General features: G+C 35.8%; 1 protein-coding gene across 1 annotated transcript in view; it reads left to right on the top strand.

Annotated features, from left to right (window-relative positions):
• LRP1B (LDL receptor related protein 1B) overlaps positions 1–24,513 on the top strand; it is a 752,762-nt gene that overhangs the window by 642,855 nt on the left and 85,394 nt on the right. Inside the window, exons 60-65 of the mRNA XM_067299399.1 lie at positions 170–369; positions 15,036–15,224; positions 16,105–16,253; positions 19,631–19,724; positions 21,377–21,493; positions 21,607–21,726. Of these exons, the coding sequence (XP_067155500.1) occupies positions 170–369; positions 15,036–15,224; positions 16,105–16,253; positions 19,631–19,724; positions 21,377–21,493; positions 21,607–21,726 (869 nt within the window). The remainder of the gene's footprint in view (positions 1–169; positions 370–15,035; positions 15,225–16,104; positions 16,254–19,630; positions 19,725–21,376; positions 21,494–21,606; positions 21,727–24,513) is intronic.

Here is a 24,513-nt window from a genome sequence, read left to right as displayed (position 1 = left end):
AGTGTTTATTATGCCATCTCACCTGTAGATAAGAAAAAAACCTACCTGGAAGATGGAAATATTGTGGAATAATTACTGAGTTATCCTTGAAACTAACTAGATAAACTAATTATGTATTATTATTATTTTTACATCTCTGAACAAAGGAAGTATGGATTTTGTTTTATAGGTACTTGTACTGGATTGATTGCTGTGAGTATCCTCACATTGGCCGTGTTGGTATGGATGGCACCAGTCAAGCAGTTGTCATAGAAACACAGATATCCAGACCTATGGCCCTTACGATAGATTATGTCAACCGTAGACTGTATTGGGCTGATGAAAATCACATTGAGTTTTCTGACATGGATGGATCTCATAGACATAAAGGTTGGTCAAACAGCTATTTCCATTTTCATCTTTTCTTTGTAGATTTTAATTCAAGATGCTTAGCAGTCTATTTATAATTATATAAAAACTGTACTTTTAAAGTGAAACATTTTTGAAAATAATGTACAATTGCAAGCTTATTAAATATACTTTTTCCTTTTTATCAGTATTTTTGAAGTCATTTTTCATATTCCTTCTCTTAGTATCAATCATTTTTAAACATGTAGTAATACATGTCTGTGAAAAAAATATTAAATGTAAATTGAAACTCTAGAAACATACTCAACCTTCAGAGACTGCCCTGTTAATTCTGTACTCTAGTGTATGCACATAACATGCTGTTCTCGACCAAATTATAAAGCCAGTGAAACTCAGCTATTAAAAGTATAAGATGGATGTTCTGTGTGACATGTGTCAGAAGGTGGCTAAAAGAAATCTTTTCTCCAGCCAGAGAAAGCCTGGAAATGCCCATTTGTCTGCTCAGCATGAGTCAGTCAGCATAGTAGTATTATAAATGTAATTTTGGACTTTCCTGGTAGATAGATAAAATAACTTTGAAAATTCTAATGTAATGAACTAAACTTTATCACTATGTGCTGCTTCTCAGTAACAGAGGTAATTAAAAAATTAGTATCCTTTACCTATGAAGTGTTAAAAAGACGTTTTTTACAATGATGATTACTTCTCATATTCCAGATGGTATAATTAAAGATCTTTTACTTTAATTAAAATACTTGATGTAATCAATATTGAGGTTTTTTGTTCAGGTGAAAGTTGGTATTATGTGAGCTCCCTTTCCATAATCTAGCCTGGTTTATCTAAACCTCAAAACTGCTGTTATCATGGTAGAAACTTCATGAATTTCAGCCTTTTTAGGCTTTTATGTCATACTGGATGCTTCCAGGATTTCTCTGAACCAGAGTTCATGAAATGACTCGTTTATTTCCAGATTGGAGCTTTCCTTTGAAATAAATTAAACAAAAATGTTTTCTAGCTCTTGTGATCATGAATAATAAATTATAAATAGATATGAACAGTTAACTGACAGTTATTTGAGATGGCAGATTGGAGAGACTACAGCAATAGCTGAGAGAGATGCAGACATGCTCGTTAGTCTCAGCATTATCTTCCATGCTTTTGGTAACCAGCACAAGATAGTTTAATGGTCTTAACTTGCTCACCTAAGCAGTACTTGTGCAGACAAACCCCTGAGTGCTGGCTGAATTCCTCATGACAGTCTGTTTTTTTGGCAGAGGAAACAAAGCCCCTTACTCTTCGGAATGTTATTCCCAGTGTTGCTGTCCTGCTATTTCCTTCACATACAATTATCCTCCTTTTGCTCTTCTTTTGGGATTTTAGCCCTGGCCTGACTGCTTTGGTCAAACTTTTCTCAATTTTCTCATTCAACCTGAATGTTTCAGGATTCTCCTTTCTCAGAAAATGTCCTTCTAACAGCAGATTTCAGAAGACACCTGCAAAATTCAGTTCATCCTATCTTTAGTTTCCATTGGCTTGCTCTCCAGTCTGTGGATTTGTATTTAGTCTAACCTTGTCCAAGTGGATGAAATCAGCTTCAACTGCTTTTACTTTCACGGAATTAACATCTTCCCTAGAAGATAAGTGAACCTAGGGAACAAGGAAACTTGTCACAGGCCCCCAGTTGGTACCAGTGAAGAGCAGTGTTTCACATAACAAATACTCTTTCTCATTCAACAGAACAAAAACCCTCCTACCTTTAGACAGCTGAATGTGTTCAGGACTGCTTACAGAGCGTGTCTGATTATCTAGATATTACAGTGAAAATATTAGAAATCATGTGTTACTAGACATTCTGTAGGCTTTTATTTCTGTTAGTTTTACCCTATCCACTAGTGAACGGAAATAAATAGAAATTGGTACCTGTTAAATATTTGAGGCAAGTTCCATAAGTGACAGTGACTTTGTGTACATCTGGTGTCATGATACTTTTAAGAACTTGGCTTTTTAAAGTAGATTCAAGCAATAAGAAACTTCTTTCTTTGGGAGAAAGATCCTGAGGTCTTTAAATCATGTGGGAGGAAGATTTTCTTCTTAGTTAGTACTGTTTGCCATTTTCTGTTATCAGATGCTTCTCTCAAAATACAATTATCAAACCAGAGTCAAGGTGTCACAATTTGTAGAACAGTTTCTGTGGATTTAGAGAAGTGATAGAATTCTTGGTGTCTGAAATGGATCAAAAAGCAAATGCTACTAAATGATGGTCAATCTGTCTTTAATCAAAATCTTTCTCTCGTCCCTCCCCCCTCCATACTGGAACAAACTAACAAATAAATTCTGTATTTCTTGATGTTTTCAGCACAAGACTGGAAACATTTCTGGAAGATAAAATTTATTCATTACAAGTTAATTATCTTAATAAGGGAAACTAGGGGAAATTTAATGGCTAGGTTTTAGAGGAAGTGAAACTTTATGATCCCTGCTGGCTTTACAGTATGAGAAACTATCAATCCGTGTGGACAAGCACTTAAATAAGAAAGACTGGTTTCATGCCTTGTGGATAACTATGTTTCTTGAAGACATACTGCCCACATGGATTGCGTGGTCCATCTTCCTTCTGTTGTTCTGAGACATTTTGTATTGTCAAAGTTAACTAATGGATGGTTGATCTTATTCTGTTGTTTCTGTTTGCAAAAGGAAAAGGAGAAAAAGGATAAAAGTATAGATAGGATCATAAAGTACACACTGATGGAGCAGAGAAAAACAGGCTAAATAGGAATTATGTGAACAGTGCGATCTGAAGTAGTAGTTCTAGAAAACTAAGTATGTTTTCATCTCCTTCTGTGGCCTTTGAGGGTATGGCTAGCTTGCAGTGAGGTTTTTTTCTGAGAATATATTTGTTGGGTCTCAAATTATCTGTTACCAAAGTGAATCAGAAAATGCCACAGAGACTTCACAAGACCCAGTAAAAAAGTCTCATCAGAATGAGCAGCTCTAATGTATATCATGAAAAGATATTATCATATAAGATAGACCCTGAAGTGTTGGTGCTTTGCACTAGATACGTCTTAAAGACAAACAGAACAATTTTAGGCTAATTATTTACACGGTGTATGTTAAATCCATGCGTATTTTTTTCCATGCAACTGCAGCTTACTTGTATTTTGGTAATTTAGATCTTGGTAGAAAGAGTTTTTGCAACAAGTACATTTTTTCTTTCTTTCTTACAGATCGTAAAAAAATTTCAGAACAAGAGAATACTGCTGCTTTTCTCTTGTAAAATTCCTCAGTTTTTCCATAGAGAAGTAGGCTTTTATAATTGTCAAAACAGTCCAGTAAGAACTTTGCAAATATGCTAACTAGGCCGGAAATCTTGCAGTACTTGGGGGCTCTTCTTGGCGCTAGGGGCAGCAATGACCTTGCTTATCTACTTGAAGTTTAATGCTTGATTATGTAAACTGTCTTTAGAGCTTAGCCAATTTAACACTGCAGCGTTCACAAACACTGTGCATAGTAAATGATTAAGCAACCACTGAAGCACTAATCTGGCTAAGCACTAAGCTGGTTTACGTCTGTGAGCTTTAAAAACATTTAAGAATTTGTCAGACTTAACAGCTGCTTTTGGTTCCTCTTGCCCAGAGGAGATGCAAGCTTCACAGTTCCCCAGCTACCTGATTGCCTCATACAGGTTTTCGTATGCTTCGGAGCTCTTAAAACCCAGAGGTGCCTACCATTTTCCCGTTTTACTCTTTGAAGATGAGTATTTCACTGTAATGAAGCTATAAAAGTTGAATCAGATAGTCCAGTTTAGGAAGTACAGAAGCTCCTCTGAGCTGAGATTAGTCCTTAACTGTGCTGAGTTCTTTGATGTTTTATACTGTAACAACAAAAGTTTAACATTTCATTGCTTCATCTTATTTGGGCGTGAAAATTAAGCAATGAAGAAGTGTTGAAGCTTTAAATGAATTGAGTATTTGTAAATGACTCCTTTAGTAGAAATATAGTGATCAGAGAGAAACTTTTTTTATATAATATCTTAATTAAAAAATTCCTTTGCTTTGGAATTGGCTTGTGCCTGAGTGCTAGCCAACCTCAAAACTGGTGTACAGATATGCCACTTGAAAGTATTAAGTCAAAGGTTCTTTGAGATGATGATGACTTTTTTTTTCATTTAGCTTCTGCAATTTCAAATATTGCAACTTGTAAGACCTTTGTAGGTACAAAAAGAATATTTCTGTCTAATTCTGAACTCCTGAGTTTTATAACTGTGTAAATCCAGTTATTTATGGAACTACCCTAATGTAAAAGTAATGTAACAAATTGCAGAAACATAATTCCTTACAATTTTAAGCTGCAGTATTCACAGCTGGAAAATTAGAGAAGTCTGAAAAGAGGATTTCTAATAGCAGATGAGAAATATACAGTAGTTCTAATACTAAAACAATTTTTCCCCTAATTTGTGTGGTCTACAAAATTATTCATTATAGCCACCACTGATAGCACAAACCAGTATCATAATTGCTTGACTTCTGTTATTGGGTTCTAGGTTCCATTTTCATGATTGTTAAGATAAATTCTCCAGCTCATATGTCTTCCTAAATCTGATTATTTTATTTTATTGTATTCTATGTAATGGCATATTCAGGAAAAATACATAGATTCACATATATTAAAGACAGTTCTTACAGTTATGTTACTGCGAAGTTCCACCATTTCGGGGAGCATGAAGATTGACAACAGGTTGGTTTCTGTATCTTCAACTGTTCACAGGATAATACACCTAAATTTGGTTAGATTATAAACATCTGAAAATAATTTTTATGCATATTCATTAAAAACTTGGCAGACATTGGCTGGTAAAGTCTATGAAGTTTCCATATGTGCTAGACATGCTCCATCACGAATTTTAAAGGATGGGCATTACTTTCCATGCAGTTGCTTCTGTCAGAAAGCTGCTAGAACTGAGCACATAAAATGCCATTTTTCCCGTGTCACGATGTCTCCTATGTTCATATCAAAGCAATAAAAAGGGGAGGCAAGAAGCAGCTTGTTGTCAGTGAAGAAGGATGCAGAATGTTGTGCACCTTATGTAATGGTGGTAGAAGATTTTTGAAAATTTATTCTTCTCTTTTCATGAAATCATTTTAAGTCATATTTAATAGTTCATCTTAGTACCATTTGTGTCTTGAGATGTTTAGATTTAATCTTAACTCCGAATATCCTGCTTCATATATGATACTAGTTTGGGGACATATGACAACTTTTGTATGAATTTTTTTTAAAACAGTATTGTACTAAGATACTATATCAATTTTAACTCTTTCAATTACATTTTCTGACTGACAAAGTATCTTACCGCTTAATGCTAGTACTTGAATCTTCTGTTCTCCAGTTTGGATATGTGATGTATATATTACATTCACAGAAAGAAATATGTATGCATGCACATGTTGTTATCACAAATATCAGTAATATTTTCAAAGTTTAAAAAGCTTCAATTAATGAAATTAACCTATATATTCCATGAAAACTATATTCTGTGTTTGTTAAGCCTGGCAAGGTGATTTAGTAAAATTAATACAGATTAGAAAATGCTAGATATGTGTGTTCTTATCTTTAAAAAAAATTAATGTTTGAGTATAACTTACGTAGGTTTAATTACCTCGTTATATACTTTTTCTCATGTATAATAGACGTCGTATTTTCATTATTCACTATTATTTTCATTGTCCAAGCACTTCAAATCCATTATTAAAAGGAGCAAGTAGCAGCAGAAGTACTGTACAGAAATAAAAACTATAGAACCTGCTCAAAGAGTTTACAATCTGAATATAAACTGAGACAAAAGTAGGTATAAGGCAGTTCAAACAGAAGTGACGACAGTAGGGGCCAGCAATTTCAGCACAATAGGGGATCAACTATTTCCAGGTTTGTTTTTGTAGGTATAATGGCTATTTTTCCATTAAGTGATGTTTTTCTTTGGTAGTTTGTCTTGGAAGTTTCCTCAAGTTTCTTCTTAAGATTTTGTCCAGATGTCGGTCTGCTTTTTCTTTCTTTTTTTTTTTTTTTTTTTAATTTTGTGTTTTTCTAAGCCAAGTATTTCAAGGTCAAAATTGTCTCTACAGATATTGGATATCAGCCTAAAAGAGTTCAGCCATTCTCAAATGTATTTTTTATAGGTATGATGGCTGTGAAAGAACTGGAAAAAGAACAAGGAAGCGTATTTGTACATGTTAACAGATCTCTGTCCATCCCTGAATGGCAGCATAAAAAGACTGAGGGTCTTCTTTGACAGAAGGGTAATAGATGTAAATTAGGTCTAATTTATTCTAAGTTATTGGGCAATAAGACTTAAATATCTATAAATGGTAGTTTATGTTTATCTACAGTGAAGTTTGAAAGTACCATTCAAAGTGCAGTCTCAAGGAAACACGCTATAAAATGTCATTTGCAGTTCAGGAAATTAGAATTTCAGAGAGTGTTATGCAAAATGATACAACCATTTTTTTTACAGTTTCGTCACCATTATAAATCTTTTTTCTCTGGGTGCCACAACTCTTAAACAGAATCTCCTCTAATGCCACCGAGGAGAGAGGGTCACGTGAAATGTTGCAGAACCTTGAGCAGGTCCTAGCTGGGTTAATGCGTTTTGGGAGAAGCATGGCAGGAATCTTTCAGTCCTTCTCTTCTTGTACAGTTTTTACAAGGGCATCGCAAAGTTGTAGTCTCTTCTCTTTGGAAAGTGAAGGGACAGATCTCTTTCTAAATTAAAGGCAACTTTGAGAATGTGAGGTTGTCAGCCAGCTTCAGCTGGCCTGAACAGGATTAGGGAAGCGAGCACCAAAGAAAATGTAACCTTGGTGGATATGATAAAGTCCAGGTGTTTTTGTAGCATTTCTTGGTTAGAAGAAATCAACGAAGTTCCTTTTTAAGGACGTTTTTCCTTGGCACATAGATCCTACCAGCTGACAGTGAGACATTTTTTGCCCATTATTAGTTAATAGAATATTTGCTTCTGCTTTTGGAAATACTGTACCTTGTCTTAAGAATAGACTGGAGAGAAACATTCATTGAAAATCATGCCTAAAATTGTTTTTTGAATTATTTTTATTTTGCATAATTCCACTTAAATTCTTTAGAATTTACCGGAGATACATAAAATGAGAGTATTGTTTATGTTTCAGTGAGGGCTGAGTGGGACTGGGCTTCACTTCTGTACAGTGTGGCAAACATATTTTGTAGTTACAAAATCTCAAATAAAGTTTTTTCACCCCTGAAATCAAACCTTGAAAATTATGCTACAGTTTTTGTACTTTAGAATGAATATCAGAAGTACACAGTACTTACTAGAAAATATAAGGGAAATATAATTCATTCTAGGTAAAAGCAGACATTTTTATCACATGTATGACAATATGTGAATTTGTATTCTTGGATGAAAATCACTGCAAAATGTGAGACAGACATCTACATTTTAAATCTGTGCATACTTCTCACATGTCTGCATAATCGTGTTATGGAATTATGGGGCTCTTCTAAGTTTTTTTTAAGCACTTTATTTCCTTTTATTATGTTATCTCTGATCATTTTTATTTTCCCAGCACTTCAGTTCTGTTCTGTTGTGAGTCTCCCCTTCTTTTGCTTTTACCACCTACCTATACTTTCTTCTTCCTATTTTCTCCAGCCTTATGATAGACCTGTGCTTTTCTCTCTTTTCTGGCTTTTTTTTCCTGACAAAGTTACCATCTTTTGTTATCTGTTTGGCCAAACACTGCCTGGGATCAGAATTCTTCCCATACTGTAAGAGAATTCATTATTTATGTGCAATATCAAACCCTGGTAGAGAATTAGAGCTGGTAGTAGAAGGCCTGTTAGAGGAGGGGATTGCAAGTGGGGGCTCATCCACCTGTGGTAGCAGTGGAGACTGCGGTAGGAAAAGGCATCACAAGACAGAGTTCACGTGCAGTTTTTCCTCAGAAATGGCTTAGAAAGGTCATCTTGGATTCCATCTTTGTTATCTCTGAATAAACTCAGATAAAATGTTTTACTTCACAAATAAGAAGAGCAGAGTTTTGAAAATCAAAATGTGTTGCCAATTTGAAATCACAAGATTCTGTTGCTGGAGCAGATTAAAACAATTTTTACTGGTATATGATGCATAGAATGTATACTAGTATTATATAAAAAGTGGCATGTATCTTTTGATCTGTACTGTATCAAAAGTTGTAAGAAACTTGAGTCACAGAAATAACTAACTAGGACTCAGTGGAAGCAGTCAGTTGGACAATACTGTTCAGGCAAGGATTTATGCAAGGGGCTAAGGGTGCTTTTCTCCTCTTCCCTCACCCCATAGCAGCTGTCCGGTGTGCAGGTCCATGACGATGGAGCCCGAGACCTGTTGCAGTTGGGCGCTTACCCCTTTTCTGATTGAACTGTACTTGAATTAAACCAGTGGAGATTTCTTCATTTGAGAGAGGAAAAAAACAAAAACAACATGCATGGGCTATAGGAGTTATTTAAGGATTTGATGTTCCAACGACAGGGGAAAAAAGCACATGTAATAAACACTGATCTAATAAAATGTTCTTATGGACTGCTGGAGCTGTATCCAGTAGATTATGGGTCTGTAGATGGAATATTTTGTTTGTTAATCAATAACTTAGTTTTGCTGGATGCTTTGAGATACAGATAAGGCTTGGGCATACTTCAGCCCAATTTTTGAAGCTTTCATAGAGGCCATAGTATGACATAGTTATGAGAAAGCTTAAAAGAGAAAAAAATCTATTGAATACATAGGTAATTCTGGAATAAATTCATACCGAACAGTTCTAATGGATGTGTGTTAAAATGTGTAACTCTTTAATTCTCCCTGAATTTGCTGGTCTAGATCTGACCCTTCATGTCAGGCTAATGTAGTTTTTGTGTTTAACAGCATATATTACTCTTACTAACGGATTGGCAAGTAGACATCTTGATTAAATGTTTTCAAGTAGGTAATACTGTCAAAGCAGATGTACTTACCAGTTACGTCTCTAACCTGTTTTTACTCTGGATTTGCAGAAACTAGTCCATTGTCACAGTACTTGCTACAGAAGGGAGAACAATTAGGCTTGCTTGCCTGTTTAAAACTGTGACTCAAACTATAATGTGTGCAGTGAGGTCAGTTGTTAGTATTGCAGCAAGTAACTAATGTATGTGACTTCTGAAGAGGTAGATGAGTAATGCAGATAGGTTCTTTTGAAGTTAAAGGAAAGACCGAGAAAAGAAAGTGGATGTTTCCTCTACTAAATATATTTATGATAAATCAATAGCTGTTAGTACCTGCAATCTTGGAAAGCTTGAAATGCAGATGTTGTCAAAGGGAAAGAATAAGAGGATGAGAGACTGTTTTACGGTTGCATCAAAAAATAAGATGTAAAATTGCATTATGATTTTGTGTTCTTTTTTTTGTCATTCACGTTCCATGTAAACTTTAGATTTTATAACCTATTACATGACAACAGTTTTGATATTCTGTTCTTTACAATATACTAAAAGTTAATGGAAAGAGGCAAAAGACAATTCAGCTACTGTGGAAATACTCCTCAACTGGTAAAATAAATCAGAATTAGCTGCCATTAAATGACTTATACCTGATACTTTCCTCATTCTTTACTGATGTACCAACTGGAAAAAAAAGTACATTAATTTTTATGATCATCTTAGAAGAAATTTTCTTACAAAAATATTTGAATCTATTGATATTGTAAATATTTTTTACTTTATGTATATATTTATTTGAGCTGTTTTATTTAACATAGAGTCTATTCACTGATTCTTTGATGGATTTTTTATTAATTTTCTCTAAGTTTCACAGTTGAAATATTTGTAGGTTTTACAGCCATAAATCATGTAAAATCCGGAAAGAACTTTGATCAAGTTTGTGTTGAACTCTGTTTAATGACAAGTTGACTTTACTGCAGAAGCCCATTAAAATTATAAAGTTGCTCCAAGGGCAAAAAAATTCAGAAGAAATGAGTAATTCATAGTACCATTTCCTTGTACTTTGGATCAGTGTTGGCTAGAACCTCATCTTTTGGCAGCAGTATGGGCAGCGCACCATAGCCCCTTGCACACGTGTATGGTTTGATGGGCATACACTGGGCCAGCTGATTTCCTGCTGGCCTGCGTGGTATGTCGTGTTACTGTCTTGCCTCTTGTATTCTGGGCAAAGATACTTCAGTTTTGGTTACATACCAGCCACCAATGTCATCCTTTCCCGAGGGTCGTGTGGGGTTAGGTGGGCAGAAGGGACAGGAAGGGAGCTATATTTAAGAACCTGCTTTGGAGAAGTCCTGCTGTCCTTCCACTATCACCTGACAGGGAACATGTCCATCTCCACCTGAAAGCAGCCTTGAAAGCAGCCTTGCCCCATGAAGGATTTGGGTTACTTTTGGAGGGAGATGCCACAAAGCTACCCAGTAAGGTACTTGGCAGGAACTTGCTGAGGGCCAAGTGAATTGTCCTGACAGGCTGGGCCTGTCCTCTGGTCAGCCTGTAATATAGTCCTGGTTTAGATAGTGTTTCCCTGTTTATGGCTATGGAGTAGTAAGTAGAGTTTGTTCTTTGAAACTCATTAGTAAGGAAAGTTTTAGAGGATAATCTCCACTTAATAGAACATTTTCTACACAATTTGCTCCTCTCATTTTCTTAGCAAGGAAGTCACCATCAAACCAGGAAAAATGCTATAAATGCTAACAGCATAAACAGATGTAGCTGAGCTCAGGATTGGATTTATCAATAATGGAAAAGTCTATCATCTGCAGCATTTCAGGTTCAGAGTTACCTCTTAGTTCTTTCATTGTAATATTGGAAAGAACTTGTTTCTACACTATGCAGCTTCCTCTCCTTCGTAGTGAAGGCTCCAAAAGAAAACTCACATCTTAAAAAGGGCTGATAGGAATGAGGACTCATTTAGCAGCATTGATGAAAAGAAGATGCTTTCTTCTAATGGAGCTTCAGTTTCTTGCCCTACATGTCAAATATCCGTTTGAACTGAACCACTCTCAAGAGACTTCATTTCACTTCACTGTTTATTGGATGCAGCATCCATTCTAATCTCATGATAAACTATTCTGGAGAATGAAGCTCTTTATTTATCTAGAGGTCAGAAATAGACAGTGGCAGAACAAACTACAAACATACTCTGAGAGCATTTAAATCATTGACAGTTTCTATTTTTGACCAGCATGCTTTGATAATGGAAAGCCAAATTTTTAGAAGGAGATTCAGTTGTCCATGTACTCTGTCTAAAAAACAAAACCACAATGTAACAAAAGCTATACCCTCTTTTTTATGTTCTTTAAAAGAAGTATGACAATCAGAAGATTTCATCTTCTAAACCTGCCCCTTAAAGAACTGGCTTTAAAAAAAATCAAAGAAAAGTATCCCTGTCAACTGTTTTCTGAAGTGCTGTGTCCTGATTGTACTATTTATCATTTCACCCCACCCATTAACTTAGCTTACCTATTAATAAGGTATGATAAGAGAATTGAGACAGTATATGGTATTTTACTGAATCTTTTTAATTCATGAATATAAAGTTTCAACTGGATTCTGATGTATGCATAATCCATTAAAGCTATGATAAATTGTATACTTTGATTCCTGAATGGATTTTGTGTCACTGTGGCAACCCACAGATTTAAATAGAAAGAAAAACAAGCATTTACTCATATATCTATACTCAGGATTTACTGTCTACTTGTAATTATTCGATTGCCAAAAAAGGATGACTGCTAGAGGTGTTTTTCATTGGTGGGGAATGTTACAGAAAATCACATCAAGATAATTGTCCCCAATAAATCCTCTTCATGTGTATTAAGGCTTTTACATGCCTATTTATTCAGATTTGAATCTCAGCTATGATCAGAATAAGAGAATACAGGCAGAGAAAAAAGAACATTTATTTTATTTAGAAATACTAGAGTGATATCTTTGACATCTTACATTGATGGCAAAAGCAGCAGCAAGGGTCATAATTTATATGAATAGATATCTTTCCAGAACTCAAGCAAAAGAAAAATAAATAGCTTTATGGCTAGCTTCAGGGTTTCATTCCGAGAGTAGCAGTTTCTCTTTCTGCTGTTTATTCCATCTTCTTCTGTCAATCTGGTTTGTATTTCTCACTAGAAAGTGTCCTTTAAGATCAGTGGGAATTTTGTTGTTTTCTAAATGTTCCTAAAATTCATGGTGGTCTTTTAAATTTTGTACTGTGGTTCAATCATACGACTCAGAGGCTCAAAGAATATTTACAATCTACCTAAAATAAAAAGCCCTGTTTAATGTGCCTAGGTTTCTGTATATAAAGATGGCAGTATGGGTGTTAATGATTCAAACAAAAAGATGTTTCTTTTACACAGTATGCACACAGATAATGATGAACTCAGAGTTCATTCAGAATTATAATTTCCTTTTTTTTCCAAATGACAAGTATGTTTAAGGTCTATGCTTCCCTATTTAATTACTGTAATCTGGCAGTAAGCATAGGATATGAAAATTAATGTTCTCAATTAATAATGTAAAACTATATTACAGTCCATTCACTTCTTTCTAATTAAAATTAGAGATACATGCCTTTTCCTGAACAGTGCAAAGTTGCTTGAACTCCTCAAAGATGTATGCAAAGCTTAAGGAATCTCTCAAAAGATTCAAGGATAATCACCAGTATTCTGCAGAAAACCAAAAAATGGTAATGACAGGCATTTGACTCCTTAGTCTCAGTGGTGAATAGGTGCAGGGTTACATGTTCATTGCACTGTCAGTACTAGAGATTCCCCCACACTCCATACTAACCTAAATTGACGTTGTATACCATTTTCTAGTCTATAGCTTATTTTCTCCACCAAGGGAATTAGTTCAGTTCACAGCAGAGTGTGTATAAAATTAACATACTGTAGTTCATACAATTGGGTGATATATATACACATCTTGCAGTGGGCAGACAAACCCTGCTCTAGCCTTTGGCTATTCTGGGCCAAAGAATCTGGGAGGTTGTTCATGCAATTTATTCTGATATATCCTGTAGTAAAAGAATGTCAGCCAGAAGGGAAAAAAAATCGGTATAAGGGACTCAGCTGTACTTGCAGTTTCTGTGGTCTTAATTTCTTGTACTTGAGTTGTTACTTTGGCAAAAGTGAAAATAATGGTACTTCAAGTAATCTTTCCTTGAAGAAAGAGGAACAGGAAGCAATAATCAGCATGGAGAGGGATTCACTTCTGGTTTAAAGACCCCCTTTTCACAATGGGATTCTTCAAATAATGGAAATTGCAAGAGCTTTTCTTGAGGCGTGCTATATTAGGTAGGGAATCAGGCCAAAGTTGCCTATGTAACAGTGCCAAAAATTCAGACTTCTACGTGTGATAGCACTTCAACTAATTTCTAAGAAATGTTCTGAACCTCTTCAAAAGATATATGATGGCTATGGCATATCTAAACATACAAGAAGGCAAAACCATTTCAGGTCTAAGAAGCAAGGGGATAGAGTTTCCCATGACCAGGAGACAAGATGTCCTGCGTGGAATTCAGTGCAGGCAGTGGCACTGTGTACAAAGGGAACTTGCTGTAAGTTGTCATCCTTACACTCAGTATCAGCCATCACTTGTCAGTGAACTATGAAACGTTTGAACTGATAACTTAGAGATTTGCCAAACCCATATAAGTCCCGTCCAGGTAAAAAGATGAAGCTGTTTTCATCAAAGAAGAAAAGGTGAAGGTGTCAGGGGTATACTGGTTAAAAATGGCAGACTCGGCTTCTCTGGTTTGCCTTCTCAGCTCCATCAGTAATTAGGTTGGTTCAGTGATAAAAGAGATTATGACGTCTAAATTGACTGATATAGTCGGATTTTCTCCTGTGACATTTATGGTTAGAGTTGTGTACATAAAAAAGGGTAGAATTAATTTTATGTTTACCAAGAGCAAATAGCCAAAGGTTAAAGCATATACAGGAGGATGAGGAACATTCCAAAGCTTTTTCCCCCTTTTGTCCTTTATTTGCTTTTCTTTTTAACAATGCTGATGAGGCATTTCGTGATACTAAAACAATGAGGTAAGAGCGTTACTTTGTGTAATTTTTTTTTTTTTTGATTGTATGGTTGCTTATGCTAGGAATACGCAATAAGCCCTCTTACTGTTGTGTTTGTTTTAATATAAAACTGCTTTTTTCATTTCTATTTTGTCAATATATTTTGCCAAAATGAAATGCTAATAATTGACTTAAATGGTGTTATGTATAGAACATCTAAAGATGCATACATTGCATTTTGGATGTGTTCTAGTAACTTCTGTACCCTAAAGACACCAAATGAATACTGGCCTTCCATAAAGACTAAATTAAGCTATATATATCTTACATACTTCTTTAAAATTTAGCACGGCATTGTTTAGAATCTGGAGGTGATTTTTGTTGACTGACGTTCTTTCATTTCCTTAACACTGGTCAGGCCAACTAACGCTCAGCAAGCAGAGCTCATGTACGCAATCCATCTTTATCGTAACTGGTAATAAAGAACCCTCTAGGCTTGACACATTGTCATGACAATTATTCTCAAGGCGTTATATTGTAGTTGTATCTGTCAGCCCATGCAGTATGGAATATTTTAACTGGCAGTCTTCCAAGAGCGAACATTAATCTCAGCATCTCTTCTTACAGTCCCTAATCAAGACATTCCAGGGGTGATTGCACTAACATTGTTTGAAGACTACATCTACTGGACAGATGGGAAAACCAAATCGCTCAGCCGTGCCCACAAAACCTCTGGATCAGACAGACTATCACTGATTAACTCATGGCATACCATAACAGACATCCAGGTGTATCATTCTTATAGGCAGCCCGATGGTAATTATTCTGTCTGTGCTTTCCATACTGCACATGGATGTATTTCACTTAGTAGCCAGTTTCTGACTTGATGGAAGATTGTTTGTTGTGTCTAGTGGTATATTTTTGTTTCTGTTTCATTTTAAATTTCGAAGTTTTCGGATTGGCAGTTCTAAACATAAGCCTGTGATTAATGTTGTAAATACATCTGGTATTAAATAAATGTAATACACCTTGTTCAGTGACGAGATACAAATTTGGACTCTTAAAAATTAACCCAAAAATCTTTGTGGATACTGACCAGAAGTACAGAATTGTTAAATTACAATATGGTACAAGTTGCCAGTTGTCAAGATAGAAACAGTGTATTACAAAAACATTTAATGTTATTGTTGCAGAGGTAGGAGAGTGTTAATATTACAGAAGAATACTGTTACTTAAATACTTGTTGGACTGCATGTCAGAGAATTCAGGTATTACGATTGTGTCCGATCTCCTGATGTCCATGTGTTTGAATTCGAACTGAAAAAAAACTGACTTAGATTAGCTAATTTGTCATCCCATTATCAAAAAAAGGTGCTTTTTTTTCCTTTCATTCTTTCAGTGTGTGAATCTACATCCATAGTAATAATTAATTTTTGCGTACAAAAAAGATGAATAATTTAAAGGCAAAGGAAAAGATTGCCTCTTAAGGGGTTTTGGTTTGAGACGTTTCATTGTAAAAATTATTTGTGTAATATATTTTTCTTCCTCTATAAAGCAGATACACTGAGGTATACTGAAATAATAGGCTTTGATTACTAGAAGCTGTCCTAATAGGAAGAAATTGCTTTTTTGTTTTTTTTCTATAAATCAGTGATTAGCTGACAGTTCTGATATTCTTTTTCTGTTCTGTCCACAGTGTCTAAACATCTGTGTGCACTGAACAATGGCGGCTGCAGTCATTTATGCCTTCTAGCCCCTGAGAAGATGCACACTTGCGCCTGTCCCACTAACTTTTACCTTGCTGCAGATAACAAGACCTGCCTATCAAACTGCACTGCCAGTCAGGTAAGCTGGGGAGCGGGGGGGACTAGTTATGTTATACTGTGTTTTCACCTGCTTTTAAATAGTGAATTTTAGCGCTCATGAAATGTGGAAGCATCAGTCAAATGAGCTGAAGACTAGGTAACCCTTGGGTGCGTCTAAGGTTTCTAATGTTTCATCTTGAAGACTGTTAATTGAAAGTAGACTTGCAAAATGCCTTTTTTCCAGAGAATGCAGAATTTGTTCCTATTCAAATGTGGATGTTTCTGTCAGTCATAAGAACAAATAAAGCTACTACACTCATAAAAATTACTTTGAAAATACATGCATATAAAATATGAGACATAAGAATACAAAGCATAGTATATAAAAATGATTTTTGGGTTTTCATGCATGATCAAACTATACATAAACACAGGAAAAGGGACTCAGTCCAGTTACTAGATAGGGTTGGTAGGGTTGCCTAACAGAATCCACTAACTGAAAGGGGAATGGTAGAAGGTGCAATTATTTAACAATTAGGTCAATTAAAACATTGAATTCTTAATGTGAAGTGGCTTCCCCATTACTTGAAATTAGCATTTGGTGTTTTTCCTGAAGATATAAAGTAGATTAACTAGAACATAGAGATTTCTTTCTTATCAGAGAACCGCTTTGATAAAAGGCTTTGGACTGTTGTACTCAGACAATTAACTTAGGATGTTTGTAAAAGTATAGTTGACTTTTATAATCTGTAATGTTTCTAGTTGTCCAGCTTCACTAAATGTATATTAATGATCCCTTATGACATCCTACATCATGATGCATTTTGTCTGTATTCATTAAGGAAAGGGTTTCACTCCTCATTTTAAAGAAACAGTGGTCATCTTAATTTATCTTTGATGTTTTAAAATGATGTATAATTTCATACAATTAATATTGTTATTTCAGAAACCTTCCCACTGTCTTCCTCTGTTCCCCTTGAGGTAGTGTTTTATGTGATTTTAATTTCTTCATCACATCTTTTCTGTTGAGATTCACTGCTTATTACTTCCCATTAAGTGATGAACGAGGAAAGAATGTGTAAAACAGAATGAGAAATTTCTTACAGAATCTTCCCCCCCCCATTTCCAGCTTCTCAAATTTGTCTAGTAAATAACCACAGCACAGCTTTTTTTTTTTTTCCTCAAATTGAAATGTAAACTTACTCCATAGTAAACTAACATGAAGATGCTAACAGCTGATTGATTGAATGGCTCTGCTCCTGTCTAAGTATTTCATTGGTAGTCTGAATTGAAGGATACCATCACATCCTGGATCCTTCAGGAGCAATATTTTACCACTTCTGGATGCCATAGGAGGGAGAGCAAGGTTATATAAAAGAAACTATTTGCAGACAGACTGTTACAAGTTAAAACAGTAGTTATTAGGTCTCCTCTTCTATTAGGTCTCCTCATCTTCTGATTTTGAAAACTGTTTACTGTTTGATAATATACAATCCAATGGCATTGGGTGGAGAGATCAGTGCCAAAAATATGCTCTACTGCTTGAAGAAGATTTTTAATGTCTTCTGTTTCTTCAGATGATGCTGTAAAATTATAGCTGCTACTGTGATGTGATCACTCTCTTGACAACGCATCCGTTGGTAACCATTCCTGAAGAAAAGTTGTTAGATGGCTGATATGCTGGTGTCTCAGACTTGACAGACTCTCAGCTGTATTTTGATGGCTAGTCTGAATTAGGAAATTGTTTTTGGTTTACAAAATGCATCAGACTCACGAACACTAGAAGGGCAGGCCATCCAGGGACGTTCCAGAGGCACCCGCGTGGTTCTGACACTTTTACAAAGTGACCGGGTCCCAAGTAGAAAAGGGGATGGAGGCATTTTCATGCAGATCAGAACAAGCATCTGCGAGTTAGTACCTAGATCCTGGAAGGAAATGTACAGTGTCAGTTTAACAGCCTGGACTCCCGTACAGCGAACAGAAAGCAGCTGGCATCTTAAAACGATTAAGCAGCAGGAAGCCTCAGCTAGCAAATAGGAAATACTAAGAATGAGAGTTGGCTGAGCTTGTTTGTCTCCTGCTTTAGGAGGCCTTTTGCTGAGCTCCGCTGAGGTACCTGCCTTTGTGAACCAGATAAACAGCCTTAAGCCTATTCCTAAATAATCTCCTAGAGTATGAATATTCAGATAACTTCTCACTTAAAATACTAGCTTAGATGCAAGCAAAATCTGGAGCTCCTGTGTTCATATAGTAGAGGTTGATGGCAGTTGACCACATCACGCACTGGTGTCTAAAATGTAGAAGTTTGTTTTTGTAATATGTTTGAGTAGAATAATTGCCTTTCAGACCCAGCCTATCTTACAGCGTGTTCCTCAATGCAATGCAGGAATGATGTAGCTGAATATAATTCTGATCCAGCTACAGGTCTTGATACATAAATGCCACTGAAATCCTGAATTTTCTTGGGAGAAATGATAAAACTGAAGTAATGTGCTAAGTTTAATATGCCTTTTAAATAAAACTTTACTGAATAATCAATGGTTTCAAAAACCTGGAGAAATGAAAAAGTTATGCTTGTTCACAGAAACTAAAATGTCTTGCCCTTCTAAGCTGATCGGTTTGTGTCCTTTCTGTCCTCATACAGACACCAGGCAGGAAACACGACACTTTTTAAAAGTGCTGATAGTCTGTCCAGATTTTCCTCCCTAACATTAACCACAAAATGAACTTCTGATTTTAGGTTTAGCCCTACAGGACTCCAGCAAACCCCTTCTGCCTTTCATTTTGTTTGTATTCCTTTTTCAGTTAGAATTAAGGTACAGTCTTGCTTTAACTCAGAATAAAGGGGTTGCTGAGCTCTTAGGGGGTTTTTTGGTTTTTGTTTTTTTTGTTTTGTTTTGTTTTTTAACAAACACTTTGTTCTTTGGAAAGCTTGGAAGGCCTAGGGTGAGATTTCCTGGTTTAATTCAAACTATATAAGCAATATTGTATACAAGCACAACACCGCATGTTCCTGAGTTCTTAAGCCACTTCTTCTTAACTGCGTGTATTTATCTGGAAAAGTGATAAAAGTCTGTTTCAACAGGCTGCAAAGACTATTTAAAATTTGACGTGTTTTTTGGGGTGTGATCTTAAAGGATCAAATCATAGAATACAGTAAAATGCAGTAGTTATGCTTGTATCAGTGGAACTATAAAACCGTGTAGCGATATCATGGAAACTACAATGAGTTGTATCAGCTGAAGCCTCATTGGAACACGTCTCCAAAAATCGAATGATGTTTTAAAAAACAGATTTTATAAAATCAACAACCAGTGGTGATTAATAGAACAATGACTTAATCATTAATTATACTATTCATGTAAAAAAAATGAATTTATATCTAAGCTTTTCTTCCCTCTTTCTTTCCTTTCACAGTTCCGCTGCAAAACTGACAAATGTATTCCATTTTGGTGGAAATGTGACACCGTTGATGACTGTGGAGATGGCTCTGATGAGCCTGAGGAATGCCGTAAGTGTATTCTGAATTTGAAGCCTAGCTTTTTCAGTTCATATCTAATATAATACTTTGCACATGTTAGGAAGGGTTTTTGTTGAAAGCTTTTGTTTGCAGCAGTGTTTGTTTTCCCTTGGTCTCTGTCAGATTTACAAAGGGTGCAGGCCCTTGTCTATCAACCCGTAGAATATTTTCATTAACTTATCACTGTGTGCTAAGGATCTCTTTAAGATCTTTGGAAAATCACAAGAACATGTTTTTCATGTTTTAAACCTTTACTTGATCCCATTTAAATTTTAGCCTAAGGTTTTTATCTTAGAGTTATATTTTGAGGCTGCCTATTTTTGTATACAAATAAGACAAAATCTGCCAAATTTACTTGGTTTATTTTTATACATTAATAGAAATGTGGTATTCTAATCTCATTATGTTTTATTGCACTTATGCAAGCTCAGCTACACATTATTTAGTACAATTTCCTGAATAATAACAACATTCTCCATGTGATCCTACTAAGATTCTATGTAATTTACCCAATCAAAAAATCATTTCAGCATATGATTTTATGTAAATACTAAGTTTTATGGTTTTATAAATATTATCAAAGGCAAGTTTCGAAAGTTAAATCTCACCAATCCAGTATAAACAACTCTATGCAATGAACTGTTTCCATGCATTCTGTGCAACTTTGATGCAGTCTCCTGAACATGGTGCAGATTCAGCCGATTTCTTGAGAGCCTTCTATAGTTTACATAGGTTACTGTAGTATTATCCCATGGAGTTTTAGACAACTTGAAGTCAATTATGATGATGTTTTCAGCATTCCAAAGGATGACTGCAGTGATGGTAGCTGACTGAAAGTTCACTTAGATGTTAGTAAAATACTCTTCTAGTGTACTGGGATCCTAAACAGTCATCACTGTTGATGATGCTGTTTTTCAGTCCCAGTCGCTGTTTCAACATTATTATATTATCTACATAAATCAAAAGACTATTACAGTATTCTTCCCTCAAGCTTATACACACAAAAGTCCCTGTAACACTACTGTGTATTCCACAAGTCCTCCAGTTAAGTAACAATTCATTTGAATTTTGTGTATTGAAATCATCCTTGTTTTTACAATTTTACAATTATTTTTCTTTTTCCACTGCAGAGGGCTTTGAAGCTAGTTTTCACATATATAGTCATTGTACATAAGAGTACATCTTAAGCTACAATGTGTTTATATAGAATATTACTCTAGAAGTGTACAATTGCTTGTTCAGTCAAATGTCAGTGCCTGTGAGAATGAACAGTGGTAGACCTTTCATGGGAAATGTATTTAAAGTGGGATAGAGGGTTTCTTAAATACTGATTTGAACTGAACCATTTATATCCTTAATAACAAGTCTCTGTTGTGTCCATAGTAAGCATCAACCTGTAGAGGGTTGTACTCTATATCATTCGTAAAATAGAGGAGTTATGCAAATTTAGAATCTCAGAGCTTGAATTTAATTTTGTGGTAATACATTTACATTTTAGTAGCTATTATCTACTCAGGTTGACACTATATAGTCAAATACAATAACTTAAGAAGTGCTTAATTAGTCCACAGAGGAGGAACAACACTACTGACATTTTACCGTTCATCTGAGAGTATTGATAGCAGTTTTCTTTCTTTCATCAGCTGAATTCAGATGTCAACCAGGACGTTTTCAGTGTGGAACTGGACTTTGTGCTCTTCCAGCCTTTATATGTGATGGAGAAAATGATTGTGGGGACAATTCTGATGAACTCAACTGTGGTAGGTGATTATATTTAGTAGAGGCTTCAGAAACATGCTAAACTTGATATTTAAATGCCATGGTTTAAATTCTGGCCGAAAACTCATTAATACTTTTATTCTTTTAACTTAAGACACACATGTGTGTCTGTCAGGTCAGTTCAAGTGCGCAAAGAATCAGAAGTGTATTCCAATAAATCTGAGATGCAATGGACAGGATGACTGTGGTGATGAAGAAGATGAAAGAGACTGTCGTAAGTTATGTTTAGAGAATTTTGCTCTGAAAGCTGTAGTTGGTTTTAAACAAGGAGCTGAACTCACCTATGTAAAATAATTTGAGGAACATGCCAAACAGTTAATTCAGTGGATTATTTCATGTACAGTACTACATATACAATATAAATTAAAATGTCTTTTATTAACTTCATTTTTTAAAGAAAGAAGAGGGGATGTAAACAAATTAGTTTCAAACATTTAATTGGGTTTCTGACTTAGGCTAAAATGTCTGTTTTACTCTAACCACCTCATAAATGACTCTCATCTTCTTGAGCTTTTCATCTGCCATGCCTTGTGGCAACACATTTCAGTGTAAAAAGATTGTTTTTCTGCTTCTTTTACTGGAAAGGATGTAGGTCCATAACTCTTTCTGTGTCCCTTTTTTTTGCTGGTGATCCCCCGCCTTTCCTGTGGGGCCTTCTCCATTAATTTGCCTATGTAACTTGATTTCCATTTACTCACCTTTTCTTACATCTTGATTTTTGTAAGTTCACTTTCCCTCCATATTTGTTACAGATGAACTAGAGGAAGTATTTTAAGATTTAGAATAGGAATGTATTGAATAGCTTGTATCTTTTACCATTCTGTAATTAAAATGATGATGGGGTCTTTGGATGTGACTCTTTTCTTCACTCAGTTAATTCTTTGGATCTGCTGCTCATCCAAGGTGCTTATCCCTGTTTTCTGAATTAGCTCTCCTAAGGTCTGCATACGCTGCCTTTCTGCAGAAACATGGCCATCTCCAAGGGAAGGGTTGCTAAGGATACAAAGGCTTTGTTGATTAGTGTGTTTAATGGCCAGCTTTCAAACAGCGCAGCAGAGCTGTAGCCTGTGACAGACAGTATTATTTGTTTTCATGTTGCGTTTCTTTAGAAGCAGATTAAGTGGGGTCAGATAAACACCTAGAGAAGATGGGGGAGATTGCTCTTTTCCTTAGGAAGAACTGCACATCCTTACTATACGGGAGGTTCCCAAAACCATGAGATGCAGCTGACAGAAATAAAACAAAGCCACAGCAGCAGAACGTGGAGCACAGCAGTACTCAGGGACTGCGGGGAGATAGGGTCAGGATCAGCGGTGAGGGAGCTGAATACTTCTAGGATTCAGAGAGGACAGTACAGTTTGCTCTGACATAAATGAAGCCTCCAGATTGTCTGAAACTTAGTCATCAGCCTACCTGCACAGTGGTAGGGGGAGAGTTATATACATTTTTTATTTCTGTTCTGTGTTGCCTAGACATTATGAGCTTCTCTCTTAATGAAAGTTAAGTGTGCTAGTTTATATTCTAATCAAATCTAGTGTATGGCTTCTAAAAATTCTTAAGTTTCCTTTGGGTAGTTCACTAGAAGGGAAAGGTTTAAGTAAGTCTGCCTCAAAGTTTGGATTGACTTGGGTTCCTGTCACAAGACAAGCAACGGGTTGTTACCTGTCTCTTTCTGGTATCACCAGACTAGGATTCATGAAATACAGTTCTGTCACTGCTTGGTTTTATATTTTACGTCACCTTGAAGAAGTCACATTGCTTTTTTGTACTTTAGGCTTTCCACATGTAAAATTGAGGTAATTATATTGGTCATCTTTGTAACGCACTTTGAAATCCTCTGATAGGCATTCTAGCTGAGTCAGTATTATTTTTAAAAGTATAGTTAGCAACACAGCCAAGTCTAAATGCGTGTTCATTCCAGCATTATATTTATGTATGAAAACCTGACACTGAAAGAAATCATACACCAACTGCTAATGAACCTGAAATCTCTTATTCTTGACAAATCAAATAAGAATGTTCATTTCAAAAAGCAAATGGCTTTTCAACACGGATAGGAAACTTCTTTAAAAATCCTATGGAGTTCAGTGTGTATAATCTATTGCAAGTGGTTAAACCAGGATAACATTCATGTGGGAAGACATTATCAGAAAATAGGTCATATTTCATGTTTTCATGCTATGTTCAGTTCACTGTAGAACAGTTAGGAGGTTCTTGTACATCCACTTATCTCTAAGAGACTTGTAACCATCTGATTGCAAATAACTGGCTCACAGTACAGCACAGATGTGTCCTTTTATTCATCTTACATCTAGGCACTGAGTTATAAGAGTTTAAGAAATGGTAAGATCTGGCCTATATGCTGATTAGGAAGTCAGTACAGAATCATGAGTTCCACTACGTATGTTAGAAATCGCATTCTGTTCTAATAACTTGCCAACAGATTCTTCTTTTAGGGCAGGACCTTTAACTTTCCTCTTAGCCTTTGGGACTGAGTACAGTAGGAAAGAAAGGACCCAAAAGAGTAACTTTTCCTGATAATTGCCTAGGGGAGGTATCCCTGCTGAAAGGCCCTTGATTCTTTCAGCATCCTGGCTGAGAGGAAGGACAGCAGCTGACCTCTCTGCCTGGAAACGAGAGGGAATTCATGGTGCACTGAGGATCTTTCTTGTTGTCAAATAGCTATTCTAAAATTAAAGGAGCTTGAAGGAACAGGATGAAGATTAGCTGCATCTTTGTATCTTTGTCTTACTTTAGGATTCAGTCCAATGCTTGTTCTGTTAAACTGGTAGAGAGAAACCATTTTCCAACTTTTCTCCCCATTCACCCATTACCTATTAAACAGAGACCACAGAATTTAACCAAAACTGGACATAATTTTGATTACTTTCATTAATCAAAATGGTTCTGAGTTGAAAGTCTTAGTCCTTCAAGCTAACTAACTTTCAGAATTGATAACTGATGTTTTTGGAAAGTTAGGGGGGAAAAAAGTCTGAATGCC

The sequence above is a fragment of the Apteryx mantelli genome, chromosome 6 (assembly GCF_036417845.1).
Source record: "Apteryx mantelli isolate bAptMan1 chromosome 6, bAptMan1.hap1, whole genome shotgun sequence".
Classification (NCBI taxonomy): Eukaryota; Metazoa; Chordata; class Aves; order Apterygiformes; family Apterygidae; genus Apteryx; species Apteryx mantelli.
This window is presented reverse-complemented; position numbering and strand designations above follow the sequence as displayed.